This window comes from Podarcis bocagei (genome assembly GCF_964188305.1).
Source record: "Podarcis bocagei genome assembly, chromosome: 5".
Lineage (NCBI taxonomy): Eukaryota > Metazoa > Chordata > Lepidosauria > Squamata > Lacertidae > Podarcis > Podarcis bocagei.
In genome coordinates, this window is record NC_138129.1 from 41,199,128 (window position 1) to 41,216,151 (window position 17,024).

Sequence of the window (17,024 nt, forward strand, 5' to 3'; positions counted from 1 at the left end):
TATTTGTATTGTATGCATAAGGTACTACATTTTGAAAATGCTTGAGGAATTCATTCTTTGCAAATTCCAGTACCTAACTTGCTGGATTCACAACTTGCAGACTAATGCAAGGAATCAGAATAAAGTTGTCCTTCAGATTTTGCACTCCAAAATTTCAGATGTGAATTTTGATTTTAGAAAAAAAACATGAAAACACAACTTTATGATAAAGTATGTTTAGAAATGTATGATTCGTCCCTGTATTTCTCTTCTTTTGATTGAATTATCTGTTTAATATGAGCTTTTAATGGAGAATCTATGTTGTAATTTTATTTATTAAAATTAACAAAAATATACAAAAACAGAAAAGTAATGCTTCTTTTTGTGAGAATATACATGCTTCAATATGTATTTCCATGTGGCTATTTTTAATTAGCAGGTTACTATAGAAATGAGACAGAACAGACTTATGAATAGCTGTGAAACAAACACAGAATAGGAACTAACTAATTTGCTTATTTTAATGACCATGCTTTACTAAATTTTAAGGCAAATTCATAGCCCAATTGTCCCACTGAGTTCAATATAGGGCTTTGTCCTAAGGAAGTGTTCGCAGGAATGCAGCCTTCAGGTGCAATCCTCTATATCCCTACCTGGGTACAAACCTCCACTGAACACAGTGAAACAGATTTCCAAGAAAACAACTGTGCTGTTAATCACAAAAAATATCACTCCAAATTTGTAAATAATTTACGCTACTTACGCACACAAAGTGGAGGTGGATTACTCCAGTGAACATCACTTCCCTTTGCCTGACATCTGTTCCAACGTCTCCCAATCATTGTGTATCTGAATGTACAGGATAAAAAAATCCAACCAAGTGATGCTCAATCCATATAAATCAGAAGTACAGTTGGTAGGCAGTTCATAGAGCGGTGCTGTTCAGGTCTACTCCAATCTAGACAAGGTCTTACTGCCCTTAAAGCTGGGAGGTACTGCTCAATCTAGCCCTGATTCTTCATGTCTTCTATGCTTATGGTAATTTTTTAATGCTGTTTTAAAAGTCTATTTATATTGAACTTCTTTTTACTAATGTTTTCTTCTAAAATGTTTAAGATAAAAAATTGTTAACTTCGCTGTGTTAAATGTGCATTCTGTAGTCAACTTCTTTCATAATGTATTATTTTGAATTTTTTTAGGATTATATTTGTTTCCTGTTAATTATGCTGCTTTGAATGTATCCTAGATGTTTTTCAGTAATGTTTTATTCTGCGTGTGTGTATGAAACTCTATTTTCTCCCCTTTTAAAAAATTGTTTTTATTTTTATCTGCAAGCCACCTTGTCCCTTCCCAGGGTAAAAGGCATGGTATACATATATAATAATAAAATTTATAATGATTATGATAATAATATATTTAGATTCTCCTCCTAAACTTAATTGACTGCATCTTCGGTTACAAAGTACTGCCAATTTTACTGGTTTCTGAAAAAACAATTAAGAGCAAAAGTATATTGGAAATGTTATTGGTGGCCTTTAATTGTGTTTCCTTACCCTTGAATACACATATATAAGATGCTTGCTCCAAAGCTGTATTCTGAATTAAATGAGAAAATACTTCCATCTTTTACTGGTGTTGGTGTCTCACATGCTTTTCCTGAAAAGAAACATTCTGGAATTAAACATACAAAACCAGAAAAAGAAACAAACAATATTTTTGACAGGCCTGGCATTAATAAAAGGAGAACAGTTTTGACAAATTGCATTAAAAACATGAAGGAAAGCAAACTATATATAAGATAATGCATAAAACAACGTAGTAACATACAAGATCTCTTATGTCTGCAGTTCACAATCCTAGCAAATATCCTTTTTAAAACCAAGCATTATTCTGAATATATTTGCCAGGATCATTAACTACACATAAAAGATACTGTAATGTCAATGATCACCATGCGAGAGATCTTCAAAGTGCCATACTTTGTTATTTTACATTTTCCTTCACATATTTTAACAAAACTGTTCAAACAGCCCCTCACTGCTCTTTGAGCCATCAACTGAACTTCAACTGTTGACGTACGCCATCTTAAAATCTTATGAAAGCACAGATCAGTAAATGCAATGAGTAAACAAACCAATCTCTTGCACATATTGAATAAGAATTTTGTGTTTCTGGATGCCTTTCCAGTGGAAGTGGGCATCACTCATATTTATTTAATCTTCCATAGAAGATTAGTACAAATAAAAAAGTGCTAGTACTGCACTATCACCTGGGTGGAGGAGGTGCTGCATGTTGTAAAGAGGATGCTCTGTGTGAAATATCCTGCCATAGGGTTACAGCATAGTTGTAACAGATGCCACAAAATTACTTAGTGTTAGGTATTTTTAAAACTTTGCATAAAATCTGGGATGTTTGCTTCTTTCATCTCTACAAGACTGCAACTTGCTATTCTTGACAAATTCAAAATCAAGATATTTATTCTTCTCTTGCCTGGCAGCCTCATCATGCAAAACTCAGCATAGATTAAGGTGGTTATGTAGTTAGTTTTTTGTCAGAACTAGCACTTGCCTTGTTACTGTAAAAGCAGTTACTTGTATAGCCAGTGTGCTGTAGGGGTTGGAGTGTTGAGCTAGGATTAGGGAGGTCAAAGTTCAAATCTCCTTTCAGACATGAAGCTCACTGGGTGACTTAAGGACAGTCACTGTCTCTCAGCCTAACCTAAATCTACAGGATTTGTAGGATAAAATAGAAGATGAAGAAAACCATGTCTGAAGAAAAATACATATATGATATTCTGAGCTCTTTGAAGGAAGGGTTAAATGTAAATGTATCAAGTAAAACAGCTGCAGCATTTACATTCCCTAGCTCAAACATGTTTCAAACTGAGTCATATGGCTACTTTTTATTTCCCTGTTCACCAAACCACCAATATGTCTTTGTGGCCAAAACCAAAAAACCTTTCATCTTAATAATGTCCAAGGACCTGCATGTTCTGGGGACTTTATCTTTTTAAAAACAACGTCTGGTTTTTGTTCATAAATACCTGCAAATCATTACAATAAATCAAAAGCAAAGGATGATTTACCTCTACAGAACCTTGCAAGCGGTGACCACTTCATATTTTTACCACAGGTAATAGTATTCAAGATACCAGGAACTTGTTCAAATCCTGCCTTACACACATAGTGTACTACCATCCCAACAGGAAACAATACTGAAGTTCCAAACTCAACTTTTAGTTTAGCTCTAGTTTGCTTTGGTGGAAAGGGGCAGACTTCTGCAAACAAAAAGCAATATAACAACTTATGACACCATGTTAGAAACTAAAATAATACAAATGTCAGAATGTTAGAAGATTCACCACTGTTAACAGACTGCCTACATCCTGCCTGCTTTCCTGTTTTATCACATGTATATACAGTGGCACCTTGGGATGCGAACGGGATCCGTTCCGGAGCCCCGTTCGCATCCTGAACAGAATGTAAGACGCAACTGGGCGTGCGTGGGTTGCCACTTCTGCGCATGCGCGTGACGTCATTTTGACTGTCTGCGCATGCGCGGGTGGCGAAACCCGGAAGTAACGTGCTCCGTTACTTTTGGGGTGCCACGGAGCGCAACCTGAAAATACTTATCCTGAAGCGTATTTATCCCGAGGTATGACTGTACACACACAAAAACCAAGCACACAGCAATCTACGGAGTTCAATGAACTGAAAGATTAAGACCACAATCTATGCATGTTTACCAGCCACAATAGTGGGGTCAGCATGGTAAAAACACCACTACAAGCACCAGATTGGTTGCCGGTGCATTTGTAGTGCGCCAGCCTCCTCCCACTCCTGATTTAGTGCAGCAATGCTGGTGATGGAAGGTCAGGTAACTGCTGTCACTCTGCCAACTGGTGCTGATATTTACTCAGAAATAAACAGCCAGGTAAGTGCATACAGGAATACAGCTTAAATGTGCAATTTTCTGCTTGAAACTGGGCAAATCTAGATGACAGAACTGGCATAAGGAAAATGTATTCCATTTATCTTAATCGGGGGGGGGGGGGGAATAGGCTGCAGCTGTTGATCTGACTGCTGTGGAAAAAAATTGAATGACCATCAGTCAAGTGACAGGCAATAGGATAGCTCCAATACCTTCATCACTTAGCTCCCTTGCCATGCCATCCCCTCAAGCCCAAAGCCTTCATCTTGTTTGTTTGTTTTTGATTTTTAGTAATATACTGCCTTTCTGTCAAGGAATCCAATGCTCTGGCCATTTGTGGAATTTGCCAAGAACAATAAACCCATGATCCAGACCACATCCAGCCACCCCTGCTTCATCTGCAGTGCCTACTGCTGGAGACTTCCCGCCACACCTTTAAGAGGTCCAGAAGAAACTTATTCAACACTTGAACTGTGCTAACAAAGCCTACAAATGCAGAATAAAATGGCATTAGCAGAACATATCCTGCTGTTTGATGAAGTATGAAACTCCACATAACATGCCTGATCCAATTTTTGCTATGCTAGATCATCAATAACAGAGGCTTTCCCAGATGTCTGGGGAAGGAAATGGTGAACTCAACACCTCCAGTCAACAGCTTGTTGTGATTGTTGATAGCCAAGCTGTAAATCTTGGCAGTCAAATTCGCTCTGGGAAAAGAGAATGAACAAGTGATTAACCTCAGGTGCTCTGAAAAAGCAGCTTTCCATGCCGGGACCAAGAAACTTAAATTACAGCTGAGATGTTATCAGTCTGCCATTTGAAATTTACATCTGGATTGTGAGCTAACTGCTGGCTGAAGAAGATGATTACCAAAAGACAGAAAGCAAAACGAAAAGCATGTTTTAATTATTTGCAACTAAGAAAACTTTAAATAGCCAAATGGTATCCCAATTGCTAGAAATCTTTATTTTATTTTACTTTTTTATTTTAAACTCTCTGTTTGATCAATGGTACTTACTTCAAACTGAAAAGTATTTTTTCTATGTCACTGTGGGAAAAGAATGTGGCCCAATAAGGAATCCTGTGAAGACCTTAAGGTGAAGATGGGAGACTGAAGCTCTTAAGGTAGAGACTATGGAGATCTTAAGGTAGAGACTGATCTGCTAATACAACTAAGACCATTCCATATGGCAAATGCATTGTTGGACACCCCATTGACTGTTGGCATATTACAGCAATTAGAGGATGAGCAATTAAAATAGATCAGAGTTGAGATCCATGAAATGATGAATGGAAATGGACCACAGGAGGATGAAATGGAAAATGGAATTAAAGACACAGAAGCTTTGGAGAACAATAGGAATAAAATGTTGCCAGAACAGGAGAGTGAAATGAAAGTTGGAGGCAGTAGATGATGAAATGGAGAAGTCCTTCACAAAAGTGTCGAGAGGGATAAAACAGCCAAATGGCAGAATTATGATGTTGGAGGAGTGGAATGAAGTCATGGATGGAGAGACTAAGAGACATCCTGAGCTGGCAGAGATAGAGTTGAAGAGAAAGGATTCTCCATATGATTTGGAGTGAATTTACAGGGGAAAGCTACCAACTCATGGAGAAAGAATGGAGAATAGTGGAAATTGAAGTTGCTTTTTTTAAAAAAGGATGGAAAATCATAGCTTGGTGAAGGACCCTGCAAGAGATAGAGAGAGGGAAGGTCTCCCAGGCTGAGACAAGGGGAAGAAAGGTAAACTCCCAGTTCTCACCTTTTTCTGTGTGAGAAAAGGGTTAAGATCTAACTTTGAGAGCTGACTTTGTATTTTCTTTTCTCTTCTTTATCTAGATTAATTTGCTTTTCACTGTATTGTATTGTATTGTATTATGAAAAAGTCTTAATAAATTTTTATTAGACAAAAACAGGGGCCTTTCTTCATTCTGGAACAGATCCAAGCACCTACAAGGTCCACCCAGATTTCATGAAGTTCGAACAAGTCTTCCTTGTATCCCAGGTAAACCATAACTTACTATTTTTTCTGGTTGCATGAATCAGTCACCACCAACAGTACCTGTGCAGGGTCATGAGACTTACTGGATTTTAGTAAACATTCTAAAACATCTTCCATGTGACAGCCCTTTAGATATTTGAAGATGTCTGTCATATCACCTTTCAGTCTCTTTTCCATACTAAGCATAACTAACTCCCTCAACCATTCCTCATAAGGCTGTGTTTCCAGACCCGTGGTCATCTTGGTCGCCTTCAACTGCACATGTTCCAGCTTGTAAATACCCTTCTTCAACTGTGGTGCCCATGACTGAACAAAGTTCTGCAGGTGCGGTCTGACCAAGGCAGAATAGAGTGATACTATGACTTCCCTGATCTCGACACTATACTTCTGCAGCCAAGATCAGCATTAGCTTTTTTGCTGATGCATCACACTGTTGACTCATTAAGCCTATGGTTTATTAATACCCCTAAATCTTTTTCACATGTACTGCTGGCAAGCCAAGTATCCCTCATCTTATATCTGAGCATCTGCTTATTCCTGGCTAAGTGTAGAACCTTACATATGTCTCTACTGAAACTCATTTTGTTAGTTTTGGCCCAGATCTCTAATCTGTTAAGGTATTATGGAATTGTGATTCTATCTTCTGTGGTATTAGCTACCCCTCCCAGTTTGATGTCATCTCTATTTTAGTAGAGCTCACTTCTAGGTAACTATGGTTATAATCACAACCAAAAAATAGAAGATGCTCAACTTTTCTTGAGTTTATAACATTACAGCAACTTTATATGAACAACAATAAGAACAACACACCACCACAGGGGTCTTCCAATGGTGTCCAGTTTCCATCAATGCAATAAGTCATATTTGGTTTTGAAGGTAATCTTGTAAAACCGTTTTTGCATTCATATACAGCATTACCAGGTAGTTCATGGATGATCTCAGAAAAGGAAAACACTGGTAACTCCTCAATTTTACACCATTTTCGGTCCCCTTTAAAAAAACACAATAGTTAAAGATGTTAAGTCTTTTGAACTAAAAACATTGTTCACTATTTCACCATATTTGTTCTGATAGTTAATGTAATAAAATATAAGTAATAAAAGTATCTTTTAAAAAAGCAAATTATTATAACTAAGATATGAAAGAACAATTGAAAATACTCATGTACTCTTTGAAATTTAAAACTTAGCCTTCCTGAATCTTCTCTTGTGCAAACTCATGATACTTGCACTGATGCTATCTTATAAATTCTTATACATTTCCAAGTTCAAAATTCTGGCCAGAATGCCCCTCAAGGAAAGGGGTAGGGAACCGTATTCAGCTCTAGGGCCACATTCCCTTTTGAAAAACCTTTCAAGAACACATTCTAGTAGCAGGCAGGGCCAGAGGCAAAACTGGGTGGAGTGACAAATACCAATAAAATGAGGTTTCTCCGCTATTGCCCTTGTGCTATGAAATGTTCTTCCTCCTGCCATACGAGAAGTAGCAACCATAGATGCTTCAAACATCTTTTAAAGATGTCTTTTGCCCAGGCTTTCCCTTACACGAAAGACCAGAGGTTTTTGCCAAGTTAACTAAGGAGAAGATCTCTATATCTGTATTGTGGTAAAGCGATAAAGAATATGACTTGACACCAAACTGTATATGTGGAGGGGCAGCAAAGGAAAGAGAAAAGGGAGGATCAAATAAATCACACAGGAAAACACAAACATAAATAACAGAAGGGAGTGTTCAACCCATATACTGTATGCACACTAGAAAATTAGGTCTAATTACTAGATCCCACCTCATCAAAAGAGATTTTTGTGCATTTTTCACACATTTATTTGGTTTTTTAAAAACTGTATTTTCTCCCAAAGCAGCCCAGGGTAGTAAGCATCTAATGCTACAATAGTATGATTTAAAATTAAATTAAAACATTTCTAAAACATTTTAAACCATCTATACACATTTAAAGGGAATCGCATACCATCAGTTAAAATTTCAGTTGCCATGGCCAGCATTGGTGTTCTATGCTCAAACCGTATTTCCCTGCTGAGCAAGCTGGAAGCTGATTCTGCACCAAATGAAGTTTCTGAATGGTCTTCAGAGTTAAACCCCATATACTGTATAATGCAATGCAATAATCTAACCCAGAGGTTACCAGAGCAGGCTATTCCTGTTGAGATAGGGATACAGCTGGGCCACCAGACAAAGCTGATGGAAGGCACTCCACGCCACCAACACCACCTGAGCCTCAAGCAACTGACAAGTATAGCAAAAATTGGTCTTTGTGAAAAGACTCATCTTCTCTTCACATACTATACTGGTCTAAAAAAGGACATCACACAAGGGAAAAGGGCCAGGAAAGGAAGAGGAAAATAAAAATAAAAACTCAGGGAGAGATGTTCCTATAATCTTTTTAAAATTAGTTTTTATTAAAGATTTTATTGTGAAAGAAAGAAAGAAAAGTACATACAGTGGTACCTCGGGTTAAGTACTTAATTCGTTCTGGAGGTCCGTTCTTAACCTGAAACTGTTCTTAACCTAAAACACCACTTTAGCTAATGGGGCCTCCTGCTGCCGCCGGAGCACAATTTCTGTTCTTATGCTGAAGCAAAGTTCTTAACCCGAGGTAATATTTCTGGGTTAGCAGAGTCTGTAACCTGAAGTGTATGTAACCTGAAGCGTATGTAACCCGAGGTACCACTGTATAGTGTCTCCACTTTCAATTCATAGAATCTTTTTCATAATTCATTTACCTTTGGTATGAGACACAGTTGTGGCATGCATTATGCGGTGGGGGGAGAGGGGAAGAGAGGAGACACAGGGGAGATAGATAGGGGTATAATGATCTTTCGTTCTATTGCATAGTGTTTGTGTAGGTTTTTGTATCAGTGTCACGTGGGTAGGTCCGTATAACCGACCAGCGAAAACAGTTCTGGGGCAGGTGGTGCCCGATGGAGCTGGGCTTCCAGGTAAAGCAGCCCTGCTTCCTATCTTGCTGGAATAGCGGCCTCCAGATGACAGTGACGAGAGAGGAGGCCTGGTGGAGCTGGCTGGTCACACTAGAGCGCATGAAGCGAGTTCTGCCTCTCAGCTGGAATGGCTGCCCCAGAGGACATAGATCTGAATCAAATCAAATCTTTACATAGCTGTCAACTTACAAATTTGAAAATAAGGGACCAGCAGCCAAAATAAGGGATCTGCAGCCTCACCTGTTGCGGGCACTCCAGTCTTCCTGTCCTCCTGCAGTCTGCTCAAACTCATGCTTGTAGCTTCGACAACACTGTCCAACCAACTTTGTAACCAGAGGTTCAACTGAATAGAATCTGAATCACATGCACCACAAGGCCTATGCAGCCTCAACTTAAGGTGGCTCCCCAGCCTGGCTTTACACTGCAAAGTTTGCAGCAGCACGTGCAACAAAATGGCATCCAGCATTCAAAAAACCCCTCAGCTTGCATTAACTAGCCACACACAAGGCATGCAAGCTCCACCCCCCAGTCGTTCTTAGACTTCTTATTGGGTGAGCAACACAGCCAAGCAACACAGTTGGAGCCTCCCTCCTCCCTGGCCGGCAGGGAGGGAGGGAGAGGAGCTGCTTCCTTTGAAATTTAAGGGACATCATTTAAGGGACATCCATCAATAAGGGACAGCAGCGGGACATGGCACTGGAATAAGGGACTGTCCCTTCAAATAAGGGACACTTGACAGCTATGAATCTTTATGGTTGCAATCAAACGAACAGCACCAACGAAACAAAATAGAAAGCACATAAAACACATTAGTCAAATGTGTAAGATAAAGGTAAAGGGACCCCTTACCATTAGGTCCAGTTGTGACCGACTCTGGGGTTACGGCACTCATCTTGCTTTATTGACCGAGGGAGCCGGCGCACAGCTTCTGGGTCATGTGGCCAGCATGACTATGCCACTTCTGGCGAACCAGAGCAGCGCATGGAAACGCTGTTTACCTTCCCACCGGAGCGGTACCTATTTATCTACTTGAACTTTGACGTGCTTTCGAACTGCCAGGTTGGCAGGAGAGTCAAATGTGTACAATAGGGTAAAAGGGAATAAAATAAAACAAGGCAGATGCAGGCTTTAAATCGGTAGTGATCACACGGAATAGTGTTTAATAAGTTATTTTATATGTGCCTGAACAGCGCCTATGCCTTCGTGCCGCCGCGAGCGAGGTGCCTAAGGCGGCCTCGTATCTCACCTGCCGCCCGCTGCGAATCCTGGGCGGGAGAGGAGCGCAACTGCCGCGCGGCTGAGGAGCCAGGACTCGACGCCTCCTCGCCGGCGGCCTCTAACCCACATCATGCCCCGCTTTGCGAAGCCTCTCGAAGCACGAGCGGGCGTGAGGGGAGGCAACGCGAAGGGAGAGAGGCCGCTAGAGGCTCTGCCGCCGCCGCCTGCCTGCCTCGTACTCACCCACCAGTTCCTGAGGCAGCAGCAACAACAGCATCGACATCGCCAAGAGCCGGCAAGTCCGTAGAAGCCCCCACAATAGCCGCAGCATAACGCTGAGCTGAGGCGGCGGCGTGGAGAGCCCCTCATTGCGCATGCGGGGAGGAGGCGGCGGGAAAGAACGTTGGGCAGGAGCCGCGTGGCAGTGGCGAGGCGCGCGCCGAACGCTGCCCTCATCTCGCGCTACCGGCCTTTCCACTTTTTGCCTTAGAGAGGAAGTAGGTTTCCGGGTCCCTTGTTACGTATTTTATAAGTGGCCGTCGAATGCCGGGTATCAGGACTGCGCATGCGGGCAGGCGGGAGGGAGGCGCGGTCCAGCGTGCGCAAAACAGTTGAGCTCGTGCTGGGAGTTGGGCGCGGCAGGAGGCGCCGCCCCCGCCCGAGAGCGCGCTAGGATTGGGTGGGATAGGAGAGATGGGCGGCTTGGCTTAGGGCTGCGCTCCTTTTGCTCCGCCCACCTACTTTCCAGGCTACAGTGAAGGCGAGAAAATCCGGACACAAAGGTGGTTGAGCTTTTTTTTATTTTTGGCCAAGTTGTTGAGGGTTGTTTTTTTTTAGTTTTGCCAGCTTTTTTTGCGATTTTGTGTGTGTGAAAATCTCCCAGATCTACACTACCAATATGGGCTGCATTACCCCGGATTTTCATGGACATTTCAGCGATTTCCGCCCGTAGGCCATTTACAAGGACAGAATACTGGCTGTTTCCGGGGGGTTCTGGACATATGGCAACCCTAAGTATTAGGTTGAGTAAGGAAAGGCAGCACGTAGCGGCAGCAAGGAAAATAAGGTGACAGTTGAAAGGAAGCCTTGGCCTTTCTGATGGTGTGGGGTGAGACCTCCCATCAGCCCCGACCACCATGTCATCAGGAATCATGGGAGTTGTAGTTCAATAATATGGTCTGGTGGAGAGAGTGGGGCACAACTTTTATGTTCTTGGAGCAGCAAAGGGAGCTGGATGTGTTTTGGTGTGGTGGGAAACCTCAGCCTTTTTTTAAAATAACTTTTTATAAGAATTTTTATTGTGCTAGCCAAAGGCCATATCACGCTATTTCAATCAATGAGTATTGCAGTACATCTTTTGTTACAAGTTTATTTACAAAATACATCTAAGGAATCTTGTGGCATTTTTATGACTAACACATATTTTGTGGCATAAGCTTTGGTGGGCCACACATACCCTAGTACAAAGAGAAGAGAGTGGTGGGGAGAGAACCAGTTAGGCCAAAAGCTGATAGAAACAATAAAGTTAATGCACCACATAGAGCACAAAAGAATATTGCATCCAAATAGGCAAGAGCTAGTGTGATTGGTATGACGTACCCCCAACTGATGGCAAATTGGCAGAGGGCAGCACAGTGGTACCTCTGGATGCAAACAGGATCTGTTCCGGAGCCGTGGAGCACAACCCGAAAACGCTCGACCTGAAGCAACTTTAACCAGAGGTATGAGTGTAAGTGGTTGAAAACTAAAGAATCTTTTTGTAGAGAGCTATGAATTTCTAGGATCTGATGACCATGTTTCTATTATTCAGCATGGTAGCTTTATTTAGAGTCTCCATTTCAAAAATTTTGCTGGTGTATGATAATTTTTCAGGTTTGCTACAGAATGCATTGGGAAACTGAAAGGCTACTCCACTAGTTTCTGAGTCTAAAACTGTTTACTCAGAAGCAAAACCCACTCAATTCAATGCATATCCATATCAAGTAAGTTAACGTAAGACTGCAATATTTGTTTCATTCATGAAACTTGTTTTCAATGCCAGGGTTAAAGCTGTGGATGATATGGAGGTATACATATAGGACGCTGTGCTTCTAGGCATGTGCAGTGCTATTTTTCCCGCAGATTGCAGCCACTTGCATATAACTTAGATTAGGATACAGTGGTGCCCCGCAAGACGAACGCCTCGCAAGACGGAAAACCCGCTAGACGAAAGTGTTTTCCGTTTTGGAGGCGCTTCGCAAAACGAATTTCCCTATGGGCTTCCTTCGCAAGACGAAAGCCCATAGGGAAATCTCCAGGACAGCGCTGCGCCCCTTCCCCTCTGTTCCCGTACCTGTCCTGAAGGCTTGCGGTGGGGAGAAAAGCCCTTCTCCGCACCGCCAGCCTGGCAAGCGGTTTCCATAGGAACGCATTAATTGATTTTCAATGCATTCCTATGGGAAACCGTGCTTCGCAAGACGAAAAACTCGCAAGAAGAAAAAACTTGCGGAACGAATTAATTTCGTCTTGCGAGGCACCACTGTACTGGGTTGCCAAGTGATAGGTTGTGCCTTTAAGGCAGCAACAAACCCTCACAGAAATTTATATATCTGTACAAAGTAGTTTTATATGTCTAGAGTTTAGTAAGATAAAGATGTTGGTCAAGACTATCACTTCATAAAGGGAAGACTGCATCATTCCAAGTCAAACATCTTTCCTACTACTGTCCCCATCTGTAGAGTGAATTCATTAAGTAAACCAGTGATATCTCTGAAACATTTTCAAGCCAAACTTCTCTTGCAGGCGTCGGCTCCATTTATGATACATACAGCTGTTTAATGAAAACAGCCACAACCATCAAAGAATTTCAGTACCTGTTGCAATAAGTCAATTATGTCAAATGCAAGTTGGCTGTGAATTAAGAACAAAATACATAATTTTAAATTTAATTTTATTTATAACAATTATTTATTTCTGATCTTTCAGAATATTAATCCTACAAGGTAGCTTGTATTATATTATATATTTTGAAAATACAAAAAAAGTTAGCATATCAAAACCACAGTGATTATTTCTATCTGAAAGGGGCAGTGCAAAAACTGAAACATGAATGTGTTCCTCTTCTGCATGTGGCAAAATATTTGTTTTCACTTTCCAAGCAGTGATTGTGTCAAGTGGTCCAAAGAAGCAGGTATATTTGTTGGCATCTGTTCATCCAGTTACTTTCACCTGTAATTTAGGTGGGAATAACAGTAGCAGTATTCAGTAAATGTTCCTTTTATTTACAATGAATTTGCACTATTTCATCCAGACACATGTTCACCTTCATGATTCTAACTGCTAATGTATTCATGAAGCTAAATCTGGTTGGTTCAGAATTCCTTCTCAACGAGAGACCTCCTAAATGCTGGAGTAAGTGCTACATGAACAGTAGCAAGGAATGATGATGGGGAATCCAAACAAAGAGTCCCAGGTCTGAAGGGACATGGGGCCACTATTTAGCAGGTATGAGTATCAGGGGTGTCTTGCCCATAGAGGCAAGTGGTGCAGGGTGCCAAGTCCTGGAGGGCGCCAGACCTGGAGCCTCCGCCTGCCGTGGCCACAGCGGCATGGGCACCAGAGAAGAGGCGGAGGGTGGGTGCGGCGCCTCCCAGCATCAGCTCACAGCCCTTGCCCGCCTCGCTGAAGCAGCGCCACACCCGGAGCCTCCGCCTCTTGCCCGCTGGAGGAGCCACCCTCCAGCCGCTGCCCGCAAAGCTGCCAGCAGCGCTGTATAAAGGTTGCCAACTCTGGGAAACCGGGGGGGGGGGCAGAGGGATTTTTGCACCACAGTGCCGGATATACTTAAGATGGCCCTGCTGAGTATTGTCAATGCCTCAACAGGTGACCATCTTGGAACCATGTGTATGCCCCCTTAGGATTCCATGACAGATGAAAGGAAGGATATGAATGCAAGAAAATTTATATATATATATATTATATATATTTGCTTTCGTAGATTTTCACGGGTACAGGAATGCAGGTTTTGGTGTCTTCGGGTGTCTTCCCAACTCTTACACGGGAAGACACCCGAAGACACCAAAACCTGCATATTATATATATATATATATATATATATATTGCTTTCGTAGATTTTCACGGGTACAGGAATGTAGGTTTTGGTGTCTTCGGGTGTCTTCCCGTGTAAGAGTTGGGGTGTCTAGGCGACGTTTCGACGAGGTCTCACTCGTCATCTTCAGGCTGGTGCTGAAGATGTGCGTGTGTATATATACACACGCACACACACACAAATTTTATCTTGCTGCAAACAGTTATCTTTAGAATGGGGGGAATATCAGAAGATTCAGATATTGGTACATACTGTAATCTATAGCTAATTCTCTATTACTGCATGCATATATAAGAAATAAATGTGTATTATTGGGGGCTGGGGGAGAGAAGGAAGTCAGCTATTGTGAGGAACCTGTGGCCTTTCAGAGGATGTTGAACTCCATCAGCCCCAATTGTCTTAGTCTATGGTCAGGGATGATGGAAGTGTAATACAGCAATATCTAGAGGATCATAGTTTCCCCACCCCTTTTTTTTAGCATTAGACTCAGGGTCTCCTTTTTAACATTCAACTGGGACATTTTGAATGTGGATAAAATTATCTAAATCAGAGTGTTACCTATTACTGCAATAACGAATCCTTTTTCAGAGTTGGATCATGCTACTTGAACGTCTGGACTTTCATATATTCTGTTGCTTGCAGGAGTATATTTACTTAAGAAATAGGAAGAAAACAGTATTAAAGAATCAAGTAGAAGAGTTCGGGATTCAAATAAACTAAATTTTTTTTTTTTAAAGATGCCTGGGATCCAGAGTTCCTGTGAGTGGAACTCTGTTCACAGGACAATCCAGCTGGAGATGGGGCAGGAGGGAGGGAGGTGATTTTTGCCGCACAGATTATCCTTTCCTCAGATTCTTCTAACCCCATTATCTTTCCCAACATGGAGATGTGGCTGTTTGCCAAGATAACAACTAATTCTTCAAACTACTGAAAGATCAGTGTAAATTTATAGAAGTGTGAAATCTTGGCATGCCCTGTTAATGGGCGTTCTATTTAAAAACATATCTTACAGAAAAAGAAAATAATTTTAAAGATATAGCCAATGTTCCTTTATTTACAGTGCAAAAGAAATGAACAATCTGATGAAGCAGGTGGGTTGATGCAAGTTATTGCCCAAAACACATGGAGGGCACCAGGTACACTGCAGGCATCCCCAACCTGTGGCCCTCCAGATGTTTTGGCCTACAACTCCCATGATCCCTAGCTAACAGGACCAGTGGTCAGGGATGATGGGAATTGGAGGGCTGAAGGTTGGGGATGCCTAAGGTAGAGGATGGCTGATACCACCCCATGGCCATTCTCCCGAAACAGAAGGCAAATGATGCATTTGCATTTGTGTAAAAAGCTATGGCTTTTGTCCTCGTAGAGCTGAAAGACACCGCTTGTACTTTTGTGCAGGGGTTGGGACACGGATCAGTCTGCAAATGTGTGTAACTTAGTACCGAGTAATACAAATAAGTCATAAAAATAAAGTAATGTGCCTTACGCTTTGTTCCGCTTCAAAACAATTACAATTACACAGAAAACACCAGCAATGACCAAAAGCAGCAAGGCGCCAACCAGAGAGCCTGTTGAAACCAAAGAATGAATAATGTTTGTATCCCATAATTCCTAATAGTAACATTATAAAACCATAATATTTTGGAAAACAAACAAAAAGTTCTTTAATAAAAATACTACAATAATTCATCAGAAATCATTTACAATACAGAATCCAAAAGAAACATTCTAAAAATTAACCCATTAATCGGCGTGGTTTTCATTTTTATATCCACGACAAAACATCTTTCTAATTTCATAGTCAATAATTCTGCAACCTTTATTTGAAGACAGCTATGAGCTAATTCCAAGGACGCGGGTGGCGCTGTGGGTTAAACCACAGAGCCTAGGACTTGCCAATCAGAAGGTTGGCGGTTCGAATTCCCCATGATGGGGTGAGCTCCCATTGCTCAGTCCCTGCTCCTGCCAACCTAGCAGTTCGAAAGCACATCAAAGTGCAAGTAGATAACTAGGTACCGCTCCGGCGGGAAGGTAAACAGCGTTTCTGTGCACTGCTCTGGTTTGCCAGAAGCGGCTTAGTCATGCTGGCCACATGACCCAGAAGCAAGATGAAGCACCGCAACCCCAGAGTCGGTCACGACTGGACCTAATGGTCAGGGGTCCCTTTACCTTTACCTTATGAGCTAATTACAGTTTCTTGAATCCTGAGCTATATATGAGATTTATGAATATGAATGAGTGCGCTCTCGTAAATTTTGACATTTACAAAAATGTTTTTGGGTTTTGATAAATGTTCATTTAAATTCTAGATTAAATTACATATTTTTAAACAAGTTGAAATCCTAGTTTACCTAGAATTCTGAATATAACCGTTTAGGATAAGGTTGAAAGGGAGATAAAGCAATCCAATGCAACATTTCTGCTCTTGAGTCATGGCATGTTTTGACTCTGTTCCTGACAAAATAGCTGTATAATAAAAGTGGCCATCTGAGCTTCCTCCAGGTTGTTTTTTTTAATGGAAACCTAGAACAGCTCTTATAACTGTACTCAAATGTGTAAGACATGGTGGCGGTGATCTTTGCATATCTTCTGTATTTCTTATCTGAGCCAGCATAGTAGGGAATGGGGTGTTAAGAGGGTTGGATTTGAAAAGGGAACTTCAGGTTTGAGTAACTTTAGTCAAATTACTCTGTCATGTTAAAGTACCTCACTGAGTTATTGTGAGGATAAAATACTTCTCTGAGCCTGTTGCTAGAGTAGAATAAAATACATTTAAAATACTTAATACATTTGTATTTGAAGTAATATATAACAATGAGAGGGAATAGGGACACAACATTCCTGTGA

The 17,024-nt window shown here is 41.3% G+C and overlaps 2 protein-coding genes across 16 annotated transcripts in view; both read right to left on the minus strand.

The window, feature by feature from the left end:
- The window catches only part of LOC308586661 (membrane cofactor protein-like), a 46,701-nt gene extending 36,086 nt beyond the window's left edge, over positions 1-10,615 (minus strand). For 9 of the 12 annotated variants that reach the window (XM_081193495.1, XM_081193490.1, XM_081193494.1 and 6 more), the window contains exons 1-5: positions 10,334-10,615; positions 6,726-6,905; positions 3,065-3,256; positions 1,533-1,635; positions 743-828 (exon numbers count right to left, since the gene is read on the minus strand). In XM_081193495.1, coding sequence (XP_081049621.1) covers positions 743-828; positions 1,533-1,635; positions 3,065-3,256; positions 6,726-6,905; positions 10,334-10,466 — 694 coding nt within the window. In that variant the 5' untranslated portion in view covers positions 10,467-10,615. The other 3 variants (XM_081193485.1, XM_081193493.1, XM_081193487.1) reach the window with 3 other exon arrangements.
- A 2,390-nt stretch (positions 10,616-13,005) lies between these two features.
- LOC308586639 (complement receptor type 1-like) overlaps positions 13,006-17,024 on the minus strand; it is a 49,990-nt gene continuing 45,971 nt past the window's right edge. For all 4 annotated transcript variants that reach the window (XM_081193369.1, XM_081193367.1, XM_081193366.1 and 1 more), the window contains 3 exons: positions 15,664-15,745; positions 14,736-14,830; positions 13,006-13,297 (listed from right to left, as the gene is read on the minus strand). In XM_081193369.1, coding sequence (XP_081049495.1) covers positions 14,773-14,830; positions 15,664-15,745 — 140 coding nt within the window. In that variant the 3' untranslated portion in view covers positions 13,006-13,297; positions 14,736-14,772. The remainder of the gene's footprint in view (positions 13,298-14,735; positions 14,831-15,663; positions 15,746-17,024) is intronic.